Raw genomic sequence first — 22,183 nt, 5'->3', positions numbered from 1 at the left:
CCCATCTTAAGTTGCCAGACTGGAGATTTTCCCAGGCCTTACTGACTGCCAAGCCTGGGGTCTCCAACACCCCTGCTGTTTGCTATGGTACTTTTATCATGACCCTAGAGAAAAAGGAACAATAGGCAGATCCACCACACTTGTGTGCCTTAGGGTTACTTAATGCAGGAGGGATTTATTTCTTTCTCCAAAGAGGTCCTGCCTACTTTTTGCAATGAAGTTTTTAATTTATTACCTGTGGCATTACTATGCCAACATTATGATTACCTGAATAAATGAAAGCCTTAAACTTAGTTTTTAAGAGTGGGCCTGAACTCAGAGGATACTTGTTCCCCTAGAGCTCTCTTGGAACTGTCTTGTTGGAACTCTGTCCCTGCACCTGTGTCCCAAGTCCAGCTTCACCCATAATTTTATTCAAAATGGCTTCTCCAGCTTCAGTTGGGGAAGTACAAGCTTGGTTCCACCCCAACCTTAGCAGACCATCTGACCTTTTTATCCCTAGTTCTAGAATACCTCTTTCATCCAAGGTCACAGGTCCTTCCCAATCTTCTCTGTGTACAATGGAGGTGGGGTACCACCTTTTGGTGCTTTGATACGTTAATTCTCAAGCATACCCACATTCAGTCAGTCAGTCAGTCAGTCACCCACCATCCTTTTGGGTGGAGTACCAAATTGAGGTTACCTAGGTCACAAGATACAAAAGCACATGGTTTTGCTGGGATTAATTAAAAGTCATCAGTCCAGATTATATCCATTTATAAAAGTCATTCCCACAATTGCCCATTGGCATAAAATTATTTATATATTCAAGATGATGTTTTATTTTTGTTCCTGTCTACATACTACTTTTCAGTGTTATGCTTAGTAATTTTACATATGAAAATTTGCTCAGAAACCTTTTCCAGAGCATACATTTTATTTAAGGAGCATAGAAATAAAAAGAGTGTAACCTTTTTATAGCCACTTCATTCTAATTATTAGAATTAGAGTGCTGAAGATCTTGCCCTTTGCAAGTGACTTTTATGTGAGCTCTCTGGCTTTCCACAGCTTAGACAAGTGTTGCTGAGGTATCGTATAAGAACATTTGATGTGCTATGTGAACCACTCACAGTATCTGATAATTTCATTTTGGAAGCTTTGAGAGATTACTGAGCAGTGAAAACAGGTTCTAGTCTAAGACTATGTTCTGACAGTTTAAAAGTTTTTAGACTGTGTCATTTGTAATAGTACAAAATTCATTTTAGAAACTTGGTTTTAATTCTTACAATTTTACCCAAAAGAGTCACTTTGCGTGAGATCCTTACTTTAATCACCACTCTTTCTCAATAAAGTTTATTTTTTATCGAATATTCTACCATGTTAAATATTTTCTGTAGTCAAATTCTTGTCAAATTCTTGTCTGCCATTCGTTGACCAGTGGGTTAGGGATGTCACCTAATAGAGGGATTCAAAAATCACCAACTGTCAGGCACTGGAACCATTTAACAAGAACATAAAAATGGGATGGTATCCTTTCAAATGCTAAAGTAGACTAAGAAGTTCATCCATGTTCAGTTAAGTTCACTTTTCTTCCATGCAGGTATGGAGCTGGATACAAAGGTCCAGTAAACAGCATAGGGCCCAGGAACAACTAATCACCTCAGTAGAAAGTATAAGAACTATGCCCTAAGACAAATACAGTTAAGTTAATGGAAATCAAGTAATAAAGGTAAGTTTCTAGAGAGGTGTAGGTACATTTTGGAAAATGCTACTGAAGTTTAGAGGAAGAGACTGCCTCTGCCTCTGGCCTCCAAGATGAAGTGTTCCTAGAAAGAAGCTACTGCCCAAAAAGACTTAATTTGAATTTTCTTATTACTGAAAAAGTGCAGGATTATAGAAAGAACATGGGTTTTGGAATCATACTTATGTGTACCTGATTTTTAGCTCTGCCATTTACTTAATATCTGTATTATGCTACATTGCTTCATCTCTGAACTTCAATCACAGGGGAACTGTGATACGTGGAAATGATAAAAATGGGATTACATTTTTAAAAGCACCTAACAGAATGCCTGGTGGTACCTAGATGCCTTTCAATAAATGCTAGTTCTCCTTTCCTCTCTTACCTTGCTCCTTCCAAAGTCCCTACCATCCCATTAGCTTGTTTTGTGAACACAGAGGCAGGGATTCCAGGTAGGAGGCAATGGCAGTGGCTCCTTCAGTTGTCAAACATTTGCTGATAACTTGTTTTCTGGAGTGGCAATGCAGAGGAAAGCATTAATTATCTTTAGAGGCAGTTCAGAAGTAGAATGAGTTAGGACATAGAAATTAAAGGGTAGCTAGGAGGAAGAGGTGTAAACATTACTGGTTTCCATCTAGTACAGTCTCTAAAGTCAAATAAGGAAAGAGGAGTTGTTTATTCTTTTTTGGAGCAGATCATTAGCTAGCCATCCACAGTTTGGGGTTTTCACATCCTTAGATTCTACCAATCTTGGGTTGAAACATTAAAAGATAAATTGTGGGAGCTGGAAAGATGGCTCAGCAGGTAAGAACACTGGCTATTCTTGCAGAAGACCCAGGTTCGAATCCCGGCACCCACATGGAAGCTAACAATTGTCTGTAACTCCAGATCCAGGGGATCCAATGGCCTCTTCTGTCCTCTGTGGGCATTGCATGACATGGGTGCACTTAAATACATGCAGGCAATACATGCATATACATAAAATAAAAATAATAAAAAAGATAAATTGTGTACATACTAAACATGTACAGACTTTCTTCTTTGTTATTACTCCCAAATGGTAACCGTATAACAACTATTCAAATGGTATTTACATTGGATTTCTTATAATTTAGAGATTATTTAAAGTGTATGGAAGGATAATGGTTATGTACAACTATCACACCCTTTTATGTATGCTATTGAGCATTGACGTACAGATTCTGGTAACCATAGGATTGCTGGGATTTACCACCCATAGATCAAGAACTGGGGGATGACTAATGTTAGCTGTTGCCTACCTGAGAAGGTTTTTGTTGTTGTTTCTTTAACAAGTTTATTTAGTGCACAGCAGAGACCAGTGTGTATGGAAGTAGCAGAAAAATCCCGAGTATGGGTAGAGGGAGAGGAAGTTAGCTGTTTCCATCATCAAAGATCCAAGCGATGCAATTTATGCATGTACATCTCTCTGTTCATGAACAATGTTGGAGAAAAGATCACTTTACACTTGATGGTGACTGATATTACTGATGCCATTAGTGCAGTGTTGACTGACTTGTGTCTTTCTTTTTCTCTTAGTTTGATAAAGGTTACTCTTACAATATCCGCCATAGCTTTGGAAAGGAAGGCAAGCGGACAGACTATACGCCTTTCAGTTGCATGAAGATTATTCTCACCAATCCACCAAGCCAAGGGGATTATCATGGTAAGTGCTTGTGCTGGATGCTGGGGAAGTGGAGCCCCAGCTCTGCAGAAAACAGCACACTGTTTTCTTGCCTTACTGACAGGACCTAGTTTACCCCTTGTGTCAGTTGTCAGTGTCAAGCTGGAGCCCCATTACTCTAACAGTGATCTGTCTTATTACTGAACTGGGTCAGGCGAGGGAAACTCATTCAGCTGCAGTTCAGTTTGTGCTGGAGACTTTTTGGTCTGAGTTTCCTCTTCCACCTGCTGTTGTTTCTTGTGTTCTGCAAGGGTCTCAGAAGAGAGGGATAAAGTTTTTTAAAGCCCTTTGAAACTGAAAAGCTCTAGTTTTAGAATATTAATATTATTATTTCATTAATTTTCAAGACCAACAACTGGAGAACAATGTGGGGTTTTTTTCTTACTAATATCATCTGATTAATAAATATTAAGCAAGCAATTTAGCAAGTCCTGGTATTAAATGTATACATCAATTTGCTAGCGCTGTTAATTTAAAAAAAAAAACCAAAACTTCCATTAAACTATTTTTTGTAGATTTCTGAGTTCAGCAGCTGATTTTTTTTTTTAAAACAATCTCTCACACATCTTGAAAAGATGTCTGAGTATGTCAGGGAATCATGTAACAGTTTATATTAGTAAATTTTCTAGATTGCCAAAGCTTGCTATACTATGTGTAAGATTCTAAAACACCAACAAAAATGTTGTTTTAGGATCTTAAGTAAACCAATTACAGAGAAATCTTGCCTTCAAGCTGTTAAAGATCAGGTAATCATGAACAATATTTTTAGAAAGACTCTTGTGTTCAGAGGAATAAAAATATGACTATCCATTCACTATTTGATAGATGAAGAGGGGCCAGGACTGGTACTAAGCACTGAGTGATTCCTCTCACTTGTGTTAGTCCCTTAAGTTACCTTTAAAAGTACAGACTTCCCAGGCCTTCTTACTTTCAGATTTTAAAAATTTTTTAAAAATCAGACTTCATTTGCATTTTTGTGAGTGATTTTTGTGACTTCAAAAGTTTGAAAGCCAGCGGCCCGCATATTTCTGTTGAGGAAGCCTAAACCTTTTGTAAGCAAAACAGCAATGCCAGGCAATTAACTTAAAAACTGAGCTCATAGCCAAGGAAAACTCAGGTGTGTTTCCAGGTTTTAACAACTCATTACTTATATAGAAGATTCTTTTTTGAGACAGGATCTCCCACTTCTGTTTGACCTAGAAACTATGTGGACACCAGGCTGGCCCCAGTTTCATAAAGATCCACCTGTCTCTGCCTCCAGAGTGCTGGGGTTAAAGGCCTGCACCACTATCCACAGTTTGTAGCTGATTCTTATTAGCATAAATGCAATAATTTTTTTTTTTTCTTTTTAAAACAGTGTCTCCCTGTAGCCCCAGCTAGCCTGGAACTCACTGTGTAGACCAGATTGGCTTTGAACTCACAGAGATCTACCTGCCTCTGCCTCCCAAGTGCTGGGACTATAGGCGTGCACCACCACACCTGGCTCTAAATGCAAGATTTTTAATATATGATTTATTTTAGAACATCCTGGTGGGGGTGTTGTTTGATTTTTAAATTTAAACTGTCAGGAACAGCAGACTGGCTCTTATCTGCAGGGGATACATTCTAAGACCCTCTAATGGATACCTGAAACTGCAAGTTTACAAGTAGTCCTGAACCCAGTCTACACACACACACACACACACACACACACCCCTATAATAAAATGTAATTTCTAATTTAGGCACAGCAAGACATTAATAACAATGAACAATCATAACAATATACTGTAATTAAAACTATGTAATGAGGTCTCCCTTAACTCTTATTGTACTTCCCTTGCTTTCTTATGATATGAGCTGATCTGGTACATATTTGATGCGGTGAAGCAGGTAATGGAAGTTGGTATTTTGATGCATTGTTTGGAGGAGGAGGTCAGGTGATCCGGGACCAATGAGCGCTGATGATGTTTAGGGATCTCCAGTGTTTGAAAGGCTTTCCTTTCCTTTTCTTTTCTTTTCTTTTCTTTTTTCTTTTCTTTTCTTTTCTTTCTTTCTTTCAAAATCTTTTGGGTGAACATTGTAATTGGGAGTTATCACATTTTTTTTTTACACACAAAATATCTTTTATTATGAACAAAATAAAACCTCGAAGTAAGTTCTGTTTGTAAGATCCACTGATATCCTTTTTTATTTTTATTAGTTTTATTTTATGTGAGTGATCTGCCTACATGTATGTAAGTGTGCCATGTGGTGCAATGCCTGTGGAGGTCAGAAAAGGGAATCAGATCCTCTGGAACTGGAGTTAAGGACAGCTGCCAGGCATTATGTGGGTGCTGGGAACTGAACCCAAGTCCTCTGAAAGAACAGCCAGTTCTCTCAACCATCTCTCCAGCCTCTGTCCTTTTTTACAAAAAGATTTTAGTTTTTAATTATGTGTGTACGTATCTATGTATGAGTTTGTGCACATGAGTGCAGGTGCTTGTGGAGGGCAGAAGAGGGCGTAGATCCCTCAGAGTCAAAGCTACAGGTTGTCGGTTGTAAGCAGCATGACATGGGTGCTAGAAAACAAACCCGGGTCCTCTCCAAGAGCAGCATGCACTCCCAACTGTGAGCCATCTCTCCAGTCACTTGATGTCTTGTTTTTAAATATGCTGATATAATGGCTTTCTATTTGAATTCTGTCAGTATTTCAGGTTTTATCTGATGCACTGAATGTAACTGCATGTTGTTACATCAAGCAATTATAACCATATCAGTACTTGACAAGATTGATAATACTTGGATACTGGACATATACAATTAAATTTTCTGTATAGTTTTCCTTCATCAAAAGAGTTATTTTATTCAAGTTCCTGAAACAAACTTGAGGAGCTATTTTGATTCCAAACTAGAGAAGTAGGCCAAATTAAAATATGAAAACGAATAGCTCCCACATAGTGAGAGCTGAAATCAATGCAGACATTCCAGTGCAACTTCTGTCCCATGTGGCACTTCTCACGTTTTAAGAGTCAACCAGGCCAAACCTTGGCTGCCTTTGTCCTGTTCTCCCCTTTCCTTTCTGTCTCTTCGCCTTCAGCTTTTTTCTCTGCCTCTGGTTCATCCATACGGGGTACTGTCCGTGCTGATCTAGAAGGGTCTTTGTGCTTCTCTTAATCTCAGTCTCCATTTTCATGTCATCCTTTTTTATCTTCCACCACACACTGCATTTTCTCTTGGCAGTGTTTGGGGACCACCACGGTTGTAATCTCTTGAACATCTTTCATTAAAACATCACCGCCTACTTTGAGAACACTTTGAAGTCTGCTGAGCTCCTTTGGGGCATTCTCTTTTCGGCTCGCATCTTCCTTTTCCACTTACTCCGTAAGCTTTTAGCCATGATTTACCTGGGAAACACACGCACCACACACGCCACACCACCCGGAAGCTCCCCGGAAGTTATCACATTTTAGTTTATCAAATTATTGCTGCACAGGTTGTGATCCTTCACTGATCATCTGGGTTATGTTCATTCTGAGAACTTCATTCCATAGGTTGTTCTTTAGTGTTTGTGCGAGTCAGAGCACTTTAAAGCCAGGTGTGGTCGGTAGTCCCAGCACTACTGAGCCAAGGCAGGAGGACCAGCTGAGCTAAGGAGTTGAAGATTAGCTAAGCAATATAATGAAACTCTTGTCTTTACGAGGGAGGGAGGGAGGGAGGGAGAGAGAGTGTGTGAGAGAGAGAGAGAGAGAGAGAGAGAGAGGAGGGGGAGGGGGAGAAGGGAGAGGGGAGATCGCAATTGAGAAATTTGGGGCATGTTTACACTGCTCGTTCTTCCTCAGGTTTCTGCTCATTTTCCTCCATAGGCAACTCAACACGTTCTCCCCATTCATTCCTTATTTGTTAGCTCTCCTTAGTGGCCTTCAGTACATTCCTCCACTTCTTCCTCAGCACGTCAACATATTTTATACCAACCGTTTTTTCTGTGTGAATGACTGTCCTCTATTGATCCCCAGGAAGTCTTTAAAATCATTCATTTCTTCTTTCTATGAGGTCTTCTATGAGGCATTTTCAATTTCTGGTTTTAATTCCTTCAATGCAGCTTTGATGAATGCCATTGCTTTGCAGCAGTGAATCATTTTCCATACTGTGCTGTGTCTGGATTAGGGTCCACATCAATTGCTGATTGAATGCATTCAAATACCAGGTAAGTGTTTATGGCCTTGACAAATCAAATCATGCTCTGATCAAGGAGCTGAAGCAATGGGGTTCTATTTGGAAATAATAAAAATACAGCCTCAACATTTTCATTTCCACATGTCTGGGTACATGGTCTCTCTAATAAGACTTCAAACCAACCCTTTCAGTAATTCTTGGAGGAAGCATTGGAAGGAACACTTTGTAAACAAGGTGGCTTTTCCCCATACCTTCTGATTATGTTGCTAGAATATGAACAGATAATTTTGGCTTTAATGTGGCTTCTTTGCACTTACTTGACTTTATCATATGCCCTGTAATGTTGCTACAGTGATCTAGAGTTAATCTGTCTTTCTGTGCTTTATGCCCCAGTGTTTCCTTTGTTCTTTACAAATGCTGGTTCTACTAGGCATTTTCTTCTGGAAGATGAAAGTTGCTGCAGATAGTGTCTGTTCTCCTCAGTCAGCTTCCTCACATCTTCAGGAAATTCAGTAGCAGCTTTTTCTCAGTAGGAGTAACCTATCCAGTAATTTTAATATTATTCATATAATCCCTATTCCTGACCAAGCAAGAATAACAAAAACCCATTCCTGAATCTGTATAACCACTCCTTAAGATAAGTGGCTTGTCACTCATTTCAAGGGAGCCTCACTGAAGTGTTTGTATAAACTCAGCCTTTTCTGACACTCGCAGAAGATATTTTCTGACCATTGTCTTCTTCCCACAAGTTACTGTCTTTCACATCTTGAATAAGTGATTGCCACACACTGAGCCTTGTTTTCAGTTCCATGTGGTAAAGAAAACCAGCATGAATGAACCTTTTAGACCATTTCATAGATAGGAAATTTATTCTGCTATGTCTTAGAAACCTTAGCCTGTACCCCTGCCCCCACCCCAGATTGAGAACTTCCAACTTTTCAGTTAAAGGAATCACTTTAAACGGTTTTTTTTGTTTGTCTATTTTTTGTGTTCCTGAACTGCAAGCACCATTACTCATGTGCTACAAGGCCATCATTAAATAAAATCAGGGTTATATGAACACAGCACTGTGATATCATGACAGTTGATCTTACAACTGAAACTAAGTGACTAACAGGCAATCAGTGTTTTCAGCATGGATATGTTAGAAAAAGGGATGACACACAGCCTAGAAGTTTCATCACACTGCTCAGAATGCCATATAGTTGAAGCTTTTTATTTTTTATTTATTTTGTGGAATGTTATTTTGAGCTGGAATTGATCTTGGGTAATGAAATCATAGAAAATAAAACTTCACATAGGGTGGATTTCTGTACTATTCTTAGCAAATAGTTGAATTTATCATTTGCTATACACATTTACTGATCTATTTTATTATTTATTTATTCATTTAGTATTTATTTACTTATTTATTTATTTTGCTGATCCATTTTTTAACACAAACTTCATTTTAGAGCTATGTTAGGTTCACAGCAACGTTCCTATAGACCCTCCCCCTCACATGTACGACCTCCTCCACTATCAGCGTCTTAGAATGCAGGAGAATATTCCTACCAGTCAGTGAACACATACCCAGAGCCAATAGCTAATCCAGGCTTATAGTCTATGGATTTGGACAAATTTATGATGCCATGTATATTGTGGAGAATAGTTTCGTTGCCTGAATATCATCTCCATCCCTTCTTCTCCCAGTCTCTGACACCCACATCTTTTAATGGTCTCCATAGCTTTGATTTTATTATAGAGTGTCAAAGAGTTAGAATCAAGTTTGAATTCCATATGTAGCCCTTTCATATTTCCATCTTTCACTTGGTAATATGCATTGAAAATTCTTCACTTTTTAGTAGCTCATTTTAAAAATATTTGTTATTGTGTACAGGGATGTGTATGTGTGTATGCATGTATGTTAAAATGAGTTATCAGGCCATAAAGGTGGATAATTTTCAATTTTGAATATTGCTTAGGCTTCCCATGTGTTTATTTTTAAAGTATTTTGACTATGGAAAATAGAAAAATATACCAGTTATCCCCACATTTAGAATTACAGTCAAGCTTTTACCCTCTATCTTAAGACTTAAGTAGCTAATTACCACTATTTTCTCACCCATTTTAAAACGACATTATTTTATGATTTTTTACATGTTATTAACTCATCTTTGAAAGGTGTTTTAATTTGTTATGCAATGTTCTATCCTTTGAGTGACACAATTTTTAAAATCATTACCCTATTCCTGGACATTTGGATGTATTGTGTGCAAGCATATGTGCAGATGTGTGTCCATGTTTGCAACTGTGGTGGCCAAAGATTGTCACTGGGTTATCTTCCATCACTCTCCACCTTATGGGGGGGGGTTGAAATGGGGTCTCCCTGAAACCACAGCTGGCCTAGAACTTGTGTAGTAGACCAGGCCTGCCTCTGCCTCCCCAAATGCTGGGATTAAAGGTGTGTGCCACCATGCCTGGCCTGCCACCTTATTTTTTGAGACAAAGTCTCCCAATGAACCTGGAGCCCACTGTTTCAGCTAGAATGACTGGCCAGTGAGGTTCTGAGATCCTCCTGTCTCTGCACCCCCAGTGTTGGGATTATAGGCACACATTACCATGTAATTGTGGATGTGCTGTAAGTGTGGATGCTGGGGATCTGAGCTCTGTTCCTTATGCTTGCCACAGCAAGCACTTTACCCCTTGAGTCATTTCCCTGGCTCCTCATTTTTCTTTTCTAGCACTCACTAATTAATATTCCATTGTCTGATTATATCATGGGTTGTTTGTTTACCTATCAAAGAATAGCTTGATTGTTTCTGTTTTGTATTTATAAATAAAGCTGTATAAATGCCTGTGTGCATTTGGTAAGACTTACAGCCTAGAATGTGGTCTATTTTAGAGCAGATTCCATGGACTGCTGCTTAGAATGTGTATTCTGTTTCTGTTGGATGGAATATTTTGTGATATTTGTTAAGACCATTTGATGTGTGATGATTTTTCACCTGAGGTTTCTTTGTTGACTTTTGGTTTTGATGACCTACTTAGAGATGAGAAATGGGGTATTGATATTATTGTATTAAGACCTAGAAAAAACAAATCAAACAAAAAAAAATGGGGTTGGAAAGTTGGCTCAGGGGTTATAAGAGCACTTGCTGCTCTAGCAGAAGACCCAGGTTCAGTTCCTAGCCCTCACATCCTTAACTCCAGTTCCAGGGGATCCAATACTCTCTTCTGGCCCCTCAGAACCCTTATATACATGGAGGCAAAGCACTCATACATATAAAATAAAAATAAGTAAGATATTTTTTTAAAAGACCTATCTTACCTTTTATGTCCATTAGTATTTGTTTTATGAAACTGGGAGCCTCAAAGTTTGGTGCATGTATATTTACAGCTGTTATATCTTCTTAATAAATTGTTTCCTTTGTTCATATGTAGTGGTCTCCCTTATCTCTTCAGACTCATTTTGGTTTGGAGTCTATGTTATCATATATTAGAATAGCCGAGCCAGTTTGCTTTCTACTTCTGTTGCTTATTAGATGTTTTCTATCATTGAACTCAGAGTCTCTGGTACCTGTAAGATGTGTGTCTTGAGGATAAAAGAAAGAAAAATCTTCTTAATTTCTATATGGTGGTTTTAATATGTAGTATTATAAAAATTAGAATATATGCCTCTGGTTGTATCAGCATCTGTTCTTGCATGGTTTCTTCTTTCCCAGCATATTAATCATAGCTACTTTAAATCTGGTCTCTTCACTCCAGCATCCCTGCCATTATAATTCTGCTGCTTTTTCAGCATTTTCTGACTGGGAACTTCACTAGTGCTTCACAGATTTTGCCCCCTTGAATGGAGTAAGATTGAGGCTGAGTGTTTTCCTTCACCTAAGAGTGTCAGGCTTTAGAAAACCCCAGCAGGGCTCTGGTTAGTAGTCTCTCCTGAAGAAGTACATTTTGAAATGGTTTGCCTTTCCTTCCCTCTGCCAGAAGCTTGGAGATCGATTTCTTTTTATTATTCATTTATATCTATTTATGTGATGTACACTGTGAGGTGCTGGTAAGTTTCTGAATGTGACACAAAATTGTTAGAGTCCCCCTAACACCTGACCCCCTTGAGGTTCTCTCAGGCTATATTTACACTGAGACTCCACAATGCATTAGTCAGTTTAGGTGCCCACAGACACTGGGTACTGCAGACAATCTGCTCTAGTTAGTTGTCAATCTCCATTTTACCTGTTTCTCCAATCTGAGGGGACACAGTTTCCCTGTGACCTCACTTTTCTGTTGTTGATTTTTCAGTTTGTTAAGCTTTTTTCTTGTTTAGCGTTGAGTGGTGACTTCTAAGCTTCTTACATGCCAACCAGGAACTGGAAACGTATCTTTGTTTTGTCATTTGTAAAACTGTTTATTTCTCTACATCGATGTTATTTCATCACCCTACCTAGAACAATTGTTCAACTAGTTATGAGTCTACATAGTTTTAAGTGTATTATAGCCCGTTCTGTTTGCTTCTGTGTTATGGTGATAAACCACTCTGACCCAAAGCAACTTGGGGAGAAAGGGTTTATTACATCGTACAACTCCAGGTCACAGACTATTACTGAGGAAAGTCAGGGCAGGGTCTCCAGGCAGGAGCCTGGAGGGAGGGACTGAAGCAGAGACTATGGAGGAATGCTGCTTAAGGTTTGCTTCCCTGGCTTGTTCAGCCAAACTCCTTATATATCCCAGACCCACCTGACCAGGGATGGTATCAACCCACAGTGGGCTGGGCCCTTCACATCAACCAGCAGTTGAAAACCGCATGGGTCACAGACTAGTCTGATCTGGGAAATCCTTCAATTGTGGCTCTCTTGTCCTAAGTGACTCTTAATTTGTGTCAGGTTGACAAAAGTAACCAGCGTAGGTCTTTCTTCATCCGCTTTCTCACAAGTGTATGTTGGGAAGCTTTGTCAGACACTCAGCCGTAACTAGTGTTAGCTGTATGTGCATTCACCCACCTTTTGATTTCTTGATTGTTCATTCTCTGAAATGAAAGGTAGAAACAGAGCATGTTTTAACATTATTATATGTTAAAATAATGCCAGCTTGGCCAACTAGTGGTTTGTGTAGTCTGTGTTCTTCTGCAGTGAGCATATCCTGAAGAGTCCTTTCTGTGCCACTGCTACTTGAGAAAGCTTCAGTTTCTTCTTGGCTTCATCCTTTCAGGCCTCTCAAACAGTGTGTCCATTATATCAATTATAACAGGAGTGCTAGTTCATCAGTCTCATTCTTTTTGTCCCTCAGTCATTCTGGCATAACCAATAATTTCCACATGCACTATCATTTCTTTCTTATTGGTAGCTTTCTAATTTTATTGTCGTAGTTTTCAAGAGTAATAATAATAACTAGCATTTTGTGTGCTTACTCTGTATGTGCCAGGAACATATAAGAGCTTTCTTTATTCTCAATGGAAATTGTGAGGTGACCATGATTAGTTCCCTCTTTGAGAGAACAGGAATCTGATAGAACATTTGTCTATAGTCATCCAACTAGTAGGTGATAAGTGGAGATATCAGCCCCAGCCTCTTAACCATATATTTTACCTTTTCTGAAGATGCTTCCTTGTACTTAATATATTTTAATCTAAATAAAGCATATGCTACAGATTTTGTAGATTTCATAGTTTGTAAGGGTCCATAGTACTAAATGGATGCTTTGTTTTTGTGTCTGTTTGACATCCTCGCTCTTTTCCATTATTTCTTCATTAACCAGTTGCCACTCATTTCCTACAGATATGCAGCTGTTCAGAGTTAACGTGTAGTTCTGTCACTCAGTGCCCAAAAAGTCAGACTTTGCTATACTGAATTTTCACATAGGTATTTTAGTATACATTAAAATTGAGTATCTAAAATTTTCTATATTTTGGCCACCTATAGCTTTTCGTTTTAATTCTTCTGTGTTCTTAATCATGCAGATATTCCTAGTTATCCATCCTTTTCTTTTCCTCATGAAACATAAATGATAACATGAATGAACTACCTGTTGTTTTCCCATTTGTCTGTATCATTTCCCTCCATCTTTGTTCAAGTCTGTATGGGTTTTGATCTTCAGGAAATAGGCATAGAATTTATGTCTGAATATAGTATGATATTTTTATGTTTTTCAGAATTGGCATATTTTTGTTTACATTATCTATATTCCTCCTCTTTTATACCTTTACATAATTTTTAGACTAGGGAAAATGTGAGTGTGTAGGTTTTTAGGTGCACTGTTACAGCTACTTTGTGACTACCTGTTTTGGCGAGAGAATTACACGGTTAAAGCTGCTTTTCTCTTCCCATTGAGCAGCCACATAAGCCTGAGCATGCCACAGTGCTTTATGTTACTCTTGAGCCTGTAGAACCCTGATAACCGTACAGCTAAGTCCTCTTTCAGATAAGAGAGGAAAGCAGTTGCACCCATGGGCAATTAACTTTTTATTAATAAGCTGTTAGACAATTAAGGGAAGCTTAGACAGTCTCTTGAGTGTGGTATTGTGCTAGGTCCTGGGTAAATAACCTTTGTGTGGTGGCTTGTTTCTTGTCAGGGTGCCCATTTCGTCACAGCGATCCAGAGCTGCTGAAGCAGAAGCTGCAGGCATTCAAGATCTCTCCCACGGGAATAAGCCAGGTAGGTGAGAGTTTGCTCTGCATCCTCAGTAATGAGGCATCAGATACATCCTCTCAGGCTTGTTCACTGCTCTTGCTGTGATGCTGGGTACTGCGGCAGGTCTCACCCAGGCTTCTGTCTTCTGGATGAATTAAGCAAAAGCCTTCACTTTCTGGTTTGGAGTCCTTAGAAATTCCAGTTCTTCTGTCTGTTAGACTAAGTTTTTATTTTCCTTGGTAGTAAAGGAACATGGAACTCTGCCCTCTCTCCATTTGTTTCACTGTATCAATTGAAGGCCACATTTTATAAAATAAAGTTTCAGAGTAATGTATTAAGTCTTAGTAATGAAGCTGAAAATTAATGACAGTATATTTCATTTTGGAAAATTGTTTTCTGAGAAAACGATAATGCGCTGTGTACTAGATGAATGTTCCGAGAAGCATCAGTTGTTGCTAGGTTTAATCTGTACTGCTGATGGTATTTCATTAGGTTACATAGCTTTGTAAAATATTTTGTTTTATGAATACTTTAAATAAAAAAGAAATGCTCAAAATGCAAACCAAATATTTAAGAGAATACATCTTTTAGTAAGAATATTGTGATGTTCCTAAGACTGTTCTCTGTCGTGTGCTTCTGAGTTGTCCTGGAGCTGACTGGAAGCTTCTGCTCCCTGAACTTGAGAAGACCAGTGCATATTTCAGAGCTGGGACATCTGAGTCACTCTGTAGCCTCAAACAGTTATTCTTTATTTTGACATCATTACACTAGACAACTCTACTGTTCAAAGTTCAGATTCAGTTTAGTTCATTCAGTTTGTCTGGGAAATTCTTAGGTGCTTGCTCTAGGCTAGGTGAAACAGTGCATTTGTATTCTAATAAGGGAGTCTGCAGCCATCTGAGAGTCTGGGAAGCAATTTTCTGGAAGCAATGTTCATTGGACAAGGCCTTAAGAGAAGGTGGGGAATTAGGAAGCAAGAATGAAAGAATAAGTGGCAGAGAGTAGGTAAGATTGTTGTGTTTCAAGCTTATGATGTCTAGAACCAGTGCATAAAAACATTAATAGGGGGCTGGAGTGATGGCTCAGTGGTTAAGAGCACTGACTGCCCTTGCAGAGGACCTGGATTTGATTCCCAGCACCAACATGGTGCCTAACAACCATCTGTGACTCCAGTTCCAGGGGAATCCAGTGCCCTCTTCTGACCTCCGTGAGCATTGCACAAGCACTACATACTTGCAGGCAATACACTCATACACATAAAATGAAAACAAGAAATAAAATATTTTTAAAAAATAGTAGCTTCTATGAAGTAGTTGGTTTGAGGATTATGTTAGAGGTAAGGAAATTTGAATGACAGAGACAAGATTGATTTGTACCAGATTAGAGAAGTTAAGATAAGAAATCTGATGCTCTTTCCAGTTAAAATTGTGATTGGAGACTGTTAGAAATCCATGGGTTTTGACATGCCATGAGATCATACCCAGGAAGGCAGTAGTAGTACCAGAAATTTGAGCCAGCTTTTCTGAAGACAAAGGTTTGCTGTTGCTGTTGTTGTTTTCTGGTCTAACCCTACTCTAACCAGAAGCTGATAGTCTGGAGTATGCTATGGAAGAAGGGTAGCAGAGCAGAAGCCAAAATAGAATCCTGGCTGATCTTTTGTCAGATATTAGAAGGAAGAGAGATTAATCACGTCTGAACCAAAATGGGAGGTGAGGGAGGAAATATATCTGAGAAGAGGGTTAGGGCCACGAAACATGTTGTAGCAAAAAGATTGCTTAAAGTGATGATTGAGCAGGGATTGTTTAAGGTGGAGACAGCAGCAGTGGGTATTTCATCACTGACTTGGATAGAGAAGTCAGTATAATGCTGGAAATCAAAAGCACGAATACAGTCACTTAAAAGATAATAAGAGTGAGTGTAGGTGGCTCAGAGAATATTGTAGGACTGTCAGGGTGGTTTGAGGTTAAAGCACATGGTTAAGGGAAAGATTTATTTATGGATTTAAGAAAGTAAAGGAGGATTTGACCCTGTTTATAGGAAATGGAGAAAATTCCCATCAGAGTGTGGGCTTGACAAAAATATAAAACAAATAATGCCTGTCTAACCAAGCAGAGGTAAGCCCTCTTTTCTTTATGCTATCACTATATTGTTATAAAATGCTGTTAATGCCTAGCAACCAAGTTTTTATTGCAATATTTGTATTACTTTAAAGAATCTCAAACATGCATACAATGTATTTTGACATAGTCACATTCCACTACTGTCCCTAACTCCTCCCAGATCTACCCCTCCCACTCCCCTTCTGCCTCCCAACTTAGAGTCCTCTTTAAAAATAAATAAATAAATAAATAAATAAATAAATAAATAAATAAAGCAGCATGTCCAATTTGTGTAACCCATATGGTCATGTGTGTGGGGCCATCCACTGGAGCTTGGCTCACCTACCAGAAAATTTAAAGACAACCATGTGACTAAGACCACTCTGAGGAACAACTGAAATGTTGGTTCCACCTATTTGGAATATATTGAAGGCAGTAGTATATTACTAAATCAGCCCTCTGGAGGAAAAAAAATCTGTGATGTATGTATTTACTAATTTCTGTTGTATAAATATTACTACTAAGACTCTTAAAACAGTGTGATGAGCTGAACCATCATTGTACGTTATACATTGTGTTTATAGCTGGACAGAACCAGCTCCCTCAAGCCAATTGGACTCAGCTCTAGTATACCACTCTCAACAACTGTTAACCATGCCCCATACCAAAAAATCTGTATAAAAAAAGCAATATAAAATAGTTTAATAACATTTTGTATTGATTATGTGCTAGAAATGACATTTTTATATATTTGTTTAAAAGCATTAAAAGCAATTTTATCTGTTGGTTTTGAACTTTTTAATTATGACTCTAGGAAATTAGAAATTATTGTTGTGTCCCATGTGACATTACTGGAGAGCACCTCTGTGAGTGGTGACCTGTGATTTGAGTACTTGAGACTTTTGAATATCAGAGTAATTAGATTCTGTTTTCTTGTTGTGTCTTTCCTTCTGACATGCAGTTGTGTTTGACTTTTTACAACATTGTGACCCATAAGAGGATAAATGAGCTACTCATTTTCGGGTTCGTTGCTAGAAATCATGTTATTTTTTAATGTATTTTTGTATTAATAGTTCTTAAACTGTCTTTAAATTTTTTTTTATTTGGTGTTAGAGAAGGAAATGTGTTTTTGGACTCAGCATAACCATTAATAGTTACTTATAAAGTAGGTCTAATTGGTACTTCCAAAAAACTTAGTAGTGCTGTCAAAACCATGAAATGTGAAAAAGTATACATTTCTTGTCCTTCTGGAGAGGTTGAGAAACCTCTGTTTTTACAGTCCAAAAATTCTCAGGCAGTTACTGACCATGTTAAATCTAAACTGGTAAGTGCTTTTTAATGAAGAAATCCCTCAAAGGGGACAGTTTAAAACTTAAAAGTAATTATGTCAAGAAGATTTCATGGTAAAGATAAATCTCACGATTCCTTATTTGATGTGCATATAAATCTGAACTACCTAAAAACTCCTGGCATGTTGTCAGATAAGGAGTACTTGTCCCAGATGATGCTATTTAGCCATCCATTACTGTGGGAGCAGTCAGTGCTAAGAGCAGCTTCTGCGAACACTTCTGCCTGATGAGTAGCACTCTGTGATCTTTGTGAAGTGCTTGAACTGTGCATATTGTTGATAAATCTCAGAAATGCATTAAGGGAAAAGTTTGAGGTTGAACATGACAGTGATTGTAATTTTGGTTATATCACAGAAATCCCTGAACATTTAACTGTTTATTATATCTTTTCTTTTATAGGCTGCAGATAGTCATTTTGAAATTATTTAATATGATTCAGGAGATACAGTTTAAAGAAAAATAGCATAGAAGGTTGAGTAACCTATACCTTTGTTCATACAAACATATTCACTAAAATTTCTTTGAATAGAAAATGTATTTTTATAAATTAGTACTCTTTATAGTGGTACATCTTTCTATAGATTTGATACTGCTAAGTAAATCCAGCCCACCTACCTATCATAATAAGACTGCTCTTCTAACTTAGTTCTTTTTTGTGACCACTTTTATAGAGTATCTTGTCAAAGCCTCCCACCCTTTAGGTACCTAGACAATTAACCTTAATTCATAAAGCAAATATTTCCAGTTCATAATCTTACTACCTCTGAGCCACTGTGGAGTTCTTGGTGTTTACCATCAATTTTACATGTATTTCTTGTTAGATAATTTGCTCTTTACATAGTATATCTTTATACAAAAACATAACACAGGGACATGCATATATTACATAGGCACCTTCTAATCCTCTGTATAGGCATTATATTTTTATATAAAAACATGTAACACCTGGACATGCATAAACAATGTAGTTACCATCTAATCCTCTTTATATACACTATATCTTTTATAAAAATATGAAACAGCCAGGCCTGGTGGCAAGCATTTTTATCCCAGTGCTTGGGAGGCAGAGGCAGGAGGATCTCTCTGAGATTGAGGCCAACCTGATTTACCTGTCTTAAAAAAAAGAAGGGAGACCCTGTCTTTAAAAAAAGAATGTGTAGGGGCTGGACAGATGGCTCAGCAGTTAAGAACACTGGTTGTTCTTGCAGAACACCTGTGTTCGAATCCCAGCACCCACATGGCACCTAATAACCATCCATAACTCCAGTCCCAGGGGATCCAACAGCCTCTTTGACCTCAGTGGGCATTGCACAACACGGGTGCACTTACCTTACCTACCCACAGGCAATACACGCATACACATAAAATAAAAATAATAAATTTTTTTTTTAAGTTTTAAAAAAATATGTAATGCACTCTCTCCTACCCACAGGCCTCTCTCTGGGGTAAGTCAATTGGGCCGTCTGCACCGTGACTCCCCCAGCCTCATTCACCCTCCCATCTCTACCGCCATTCTCTCCTCCTAGTTTGGGCCCTGTCCCTTTCCTTATCTTGGGGACCCAGACACCTGGGGAACCAATAAGGCTTCCTGATCCTTTTCATTTGGACCAACATAGTGCCTTTTCTGGGCCCCAGGAGCATTGCTCCTGGGCCTGGCCCCGCCCTCAACTCCCTCTGCTTCCCTGGGCCTGCACACCCACCAGCCTCTTTCTGGGACACTGGGGCTGACCTTTCCTCTTCCTGATCCTTTGCATCCAGACCAACCCAGCTCCTCAGTGCAGTCCCCAGGAGGCCTTGGGGCCTCTTCCCGCCCCGTCTGCCTTTGCATATCTGGGTGGCACAGTCACCAGCTACCCTAGACCAGCTTCTTTCCTGGGCCAGGCCCCCAGGCCAGTCCAACCCCCAAATTCCTGAGGCCAAAATCTTTCCTGGAGGGATCCAGACCTTAGGAGAAAGCCTAAGAGCATCTGATCCTCATCTGACTTGGGCCTCTGTGGGAACTCCTGAAGACAAAAGCAATCTGGCCACTCCAATGTTGAAGGACTTAACATTGCAACTCAACAGACTTGAAAAGCAACAGCAAACTAAACCCAAACCCAGCAGACAAGAAGGAAAAACAAAAATCAGGGCAGAAATTAATGAAATTGAAACAAAGAAAACAATACAAAGAATCAACAATTCCAAGAGCTGGTTCTTTGAGAAAAGATAAACAAGTTGTACAGACCACTAGCCCAGTTAACAAAAAGAAACAAAGAGCACCTCCAAATGAACAAAAAATGGATATCTAAAGGCATGGGAACCACCAAAACTAAACCAAGAAGAGATTAACAGCTTAAACAGACCCATAACACAAAAAGAAATTGAAACAGTAATACAAAACCTTCCAACTAAAAAAAGCCCAGGACCAGATGGATTTACTCAGAATTCTATCAGACATTTAAAGACGATCTACATCCAATACTACTTAATTTATTCTAAAAATAGAAATGGAGGGAAAATTTCCAAATTCCTTCTATGAAGCCAGCATCACTCTCATACCAAAGCCTGGTAAGGATACAACCAAAAAAAAGAAAACTAGACCCATATCCTTAATGAACATAGATGCAAAAATTCTAAACGAGATACTTCCAAACCACATACAGACACACATCAAAAAGATCATCCACCATGATGAAGTCGGCTTTATCCTAGACATGCAGGGATGGTTCAATATATATAAGTCAATAAGCATCATAAATCATATAAATGGACTCAAAGACAAGAACCACATGGTCATCTCAATAGATGCAGAGAAGGCCTTTGACAAAATTCAACATGCATTTATGTTCAAAGTCCTAGAGGGAACTGGACTGGAGGGAACATACCTCAACATAATTAAAGCCATATATAACAAACCCACAGCCAACATCATTCTAAATGGAGAAAAAATGGAAGCATTCCCTTTGAAATCAGGAACCAGACAAGGTTGTCCACTATCCCCACTTTTCTTTAACATATTATTTGAAACTCTTGCAAGAGCAACAAGACAAGAGAAGGAAATTAAAGGAGTAATAATTGGAAAAGAAGAGATCAAATTATTCCTTTTTGCAGATGATATGATAATACATCTAAAGGATGCCTAAAATTCCACCTGAAAACTCCTAGAAATTAGTAACATGTTCAGTAAAGTGGCAGGTTACAAAATTAACCTACAAAAGTCTGTAGCCTTTCTATATACCAATAACAGAGAAAGAGCACATGGAAACATTCCCGTTCACAATAGCTGCAGAAAAAAAAAAAAAAAAATCTTGGAATAAACCTGACCAAAGACATTAAAGAGCTCTATAATGAAAATTTTAGATCTTTAAAGAAAGAAATTAAAAAGACATCAGAAGATGGAAGGACCTCCCATGCTCATGGATTGGAAGAATTAATATTGTGAAAATGATCATCCTACCAAAAGTCATTTATAGATTCAACGCAATGCCAATCAAATCCACATGACATTTTTCAGGGTATTGGAAAAAACTATCCTAAGATTCATATGGAAGTACTAAAGACCTCGGATAGCCAAACCAAACCTCAGCATTAAGAGCAATGCCGGGGGCGGGGGTGGTTACTATGCTAGATTTCAAGCTGTATTACAGAGCTATAGTCATAAGAACAACATGATACTGGCACAAAAATAGACCCATACACCAATGGAACAAAATTGAAGACCCAAATATGAGCAAATGCAATTCCAGCCACCTGATATTTGACAAAGGGGCCAAGAACATTAACTGGAGGAAAGAGAGCATAACTGGAGGAAAGATAGTATGTTCAGCAAATGGTGCTGGCAAAACTGGATCTCCACTTGTAGGAGAATGAAATTAAACCCCTATCTTTCACCCTGTACAAAAGTCAATTCCAAATGGCTCAAAGACCTCAATGTAAAGCCTGAAACTATGAAACTATTAGGAAAAAACATTGGGAAAAACCTACAAGATATAGGCACAGGAAAGCATCAATTGCTCATGAAACACGGGGAAGAATTAACAAATGGGACCTCATTAAGCTAAAAAACTTCTGTACATCAAAGAAGCCAACCAAGGAAGCAAACAGAAAACCCACAGAATGGGAGAAAATCTTCACCAGATTTTCTGGTTTAATAACCAGAATTTATAATGAACTCAAAAAACAGAACCAAGTCAAGAAGCAACCCAATCAGAAGATGGACTAAGGAGCTGAACAGAGAGTTCTCAAAAGAAGAAGTAAAGATGGAAAGATGTTCAACATCACTAATAATTAGCGAAATGCAAATTGAAACCACTTTAAAATTTCACCTTACCCCAATCAGACTGGCTAAGATCAAGAAAACAAATGATACCAAATGCTGGAGAGGATGTGGGGAAAGGGGAACACTCATCCACTGCTGGTGGGGCTGCAAACTGGTTCAACCCCTATGGAAAGCAGTGTGGAGAGCTCTTTAAAAACTACAAATGAACCTACCATTTGACCCAGTTATATCACTCCTTGGCATATACCCAAAGAACTCATCCTATTGCAGAGACACATGTACATCCATGTTTGTTGCTGCTCTTTTCACAATAGCT

The 22,183-nt window shown here is 38.6% G+C and overlaps 1 protein-coding gene across 5 annotated transcripts in view; it reads left to right on the top strand.

The window, feature by feature from the left end:
* The window catches only part of Prim2 (DNA primase subunit 2), a 266,955-nt gene that overhangs the window by 226,539 nt on the left and 18,233 nt on the right, over window positions 1–22,183 (top strand). For all 5 annotated transcript variants that reach the window (XM_008846505.3, XM_017801469.2, XM_029570115.1 and 2 more), the window contains exons 11-12: window positions 3,278–3,404; window positions 14,103–14,185. In XM_008846505.3, coding sequence (XP_008844727.1) covers window positions 3,278–3,404; window positions 14,103–14,185 — 210 coding nt within the window. The remainder of the gene's footprint in view (window positions 1–3,277; window positions 3,405–14,102; window positions 14,186–22,183) is intronic.

The sequence above is a fragment of the Nannospalax galili genome, unplaced genomic scaffold (genome assembly GCF_000622305.1).
Source record: "Nannospalax galili isolate Female #2095 unplaced genomic scaffold, S.galili_v1.0 scaffold582, whole genome shotgun sequence".
Taxonomy (NCBI): Eukaryota; Metazoa; Chordata; class Mammalia; order Rodentia; family Spalacidae; genus Nannospalax; species Nannospalax galili.
This window is presented reverse-complemented; position numbering and strand designations above follow the sequence as displayed.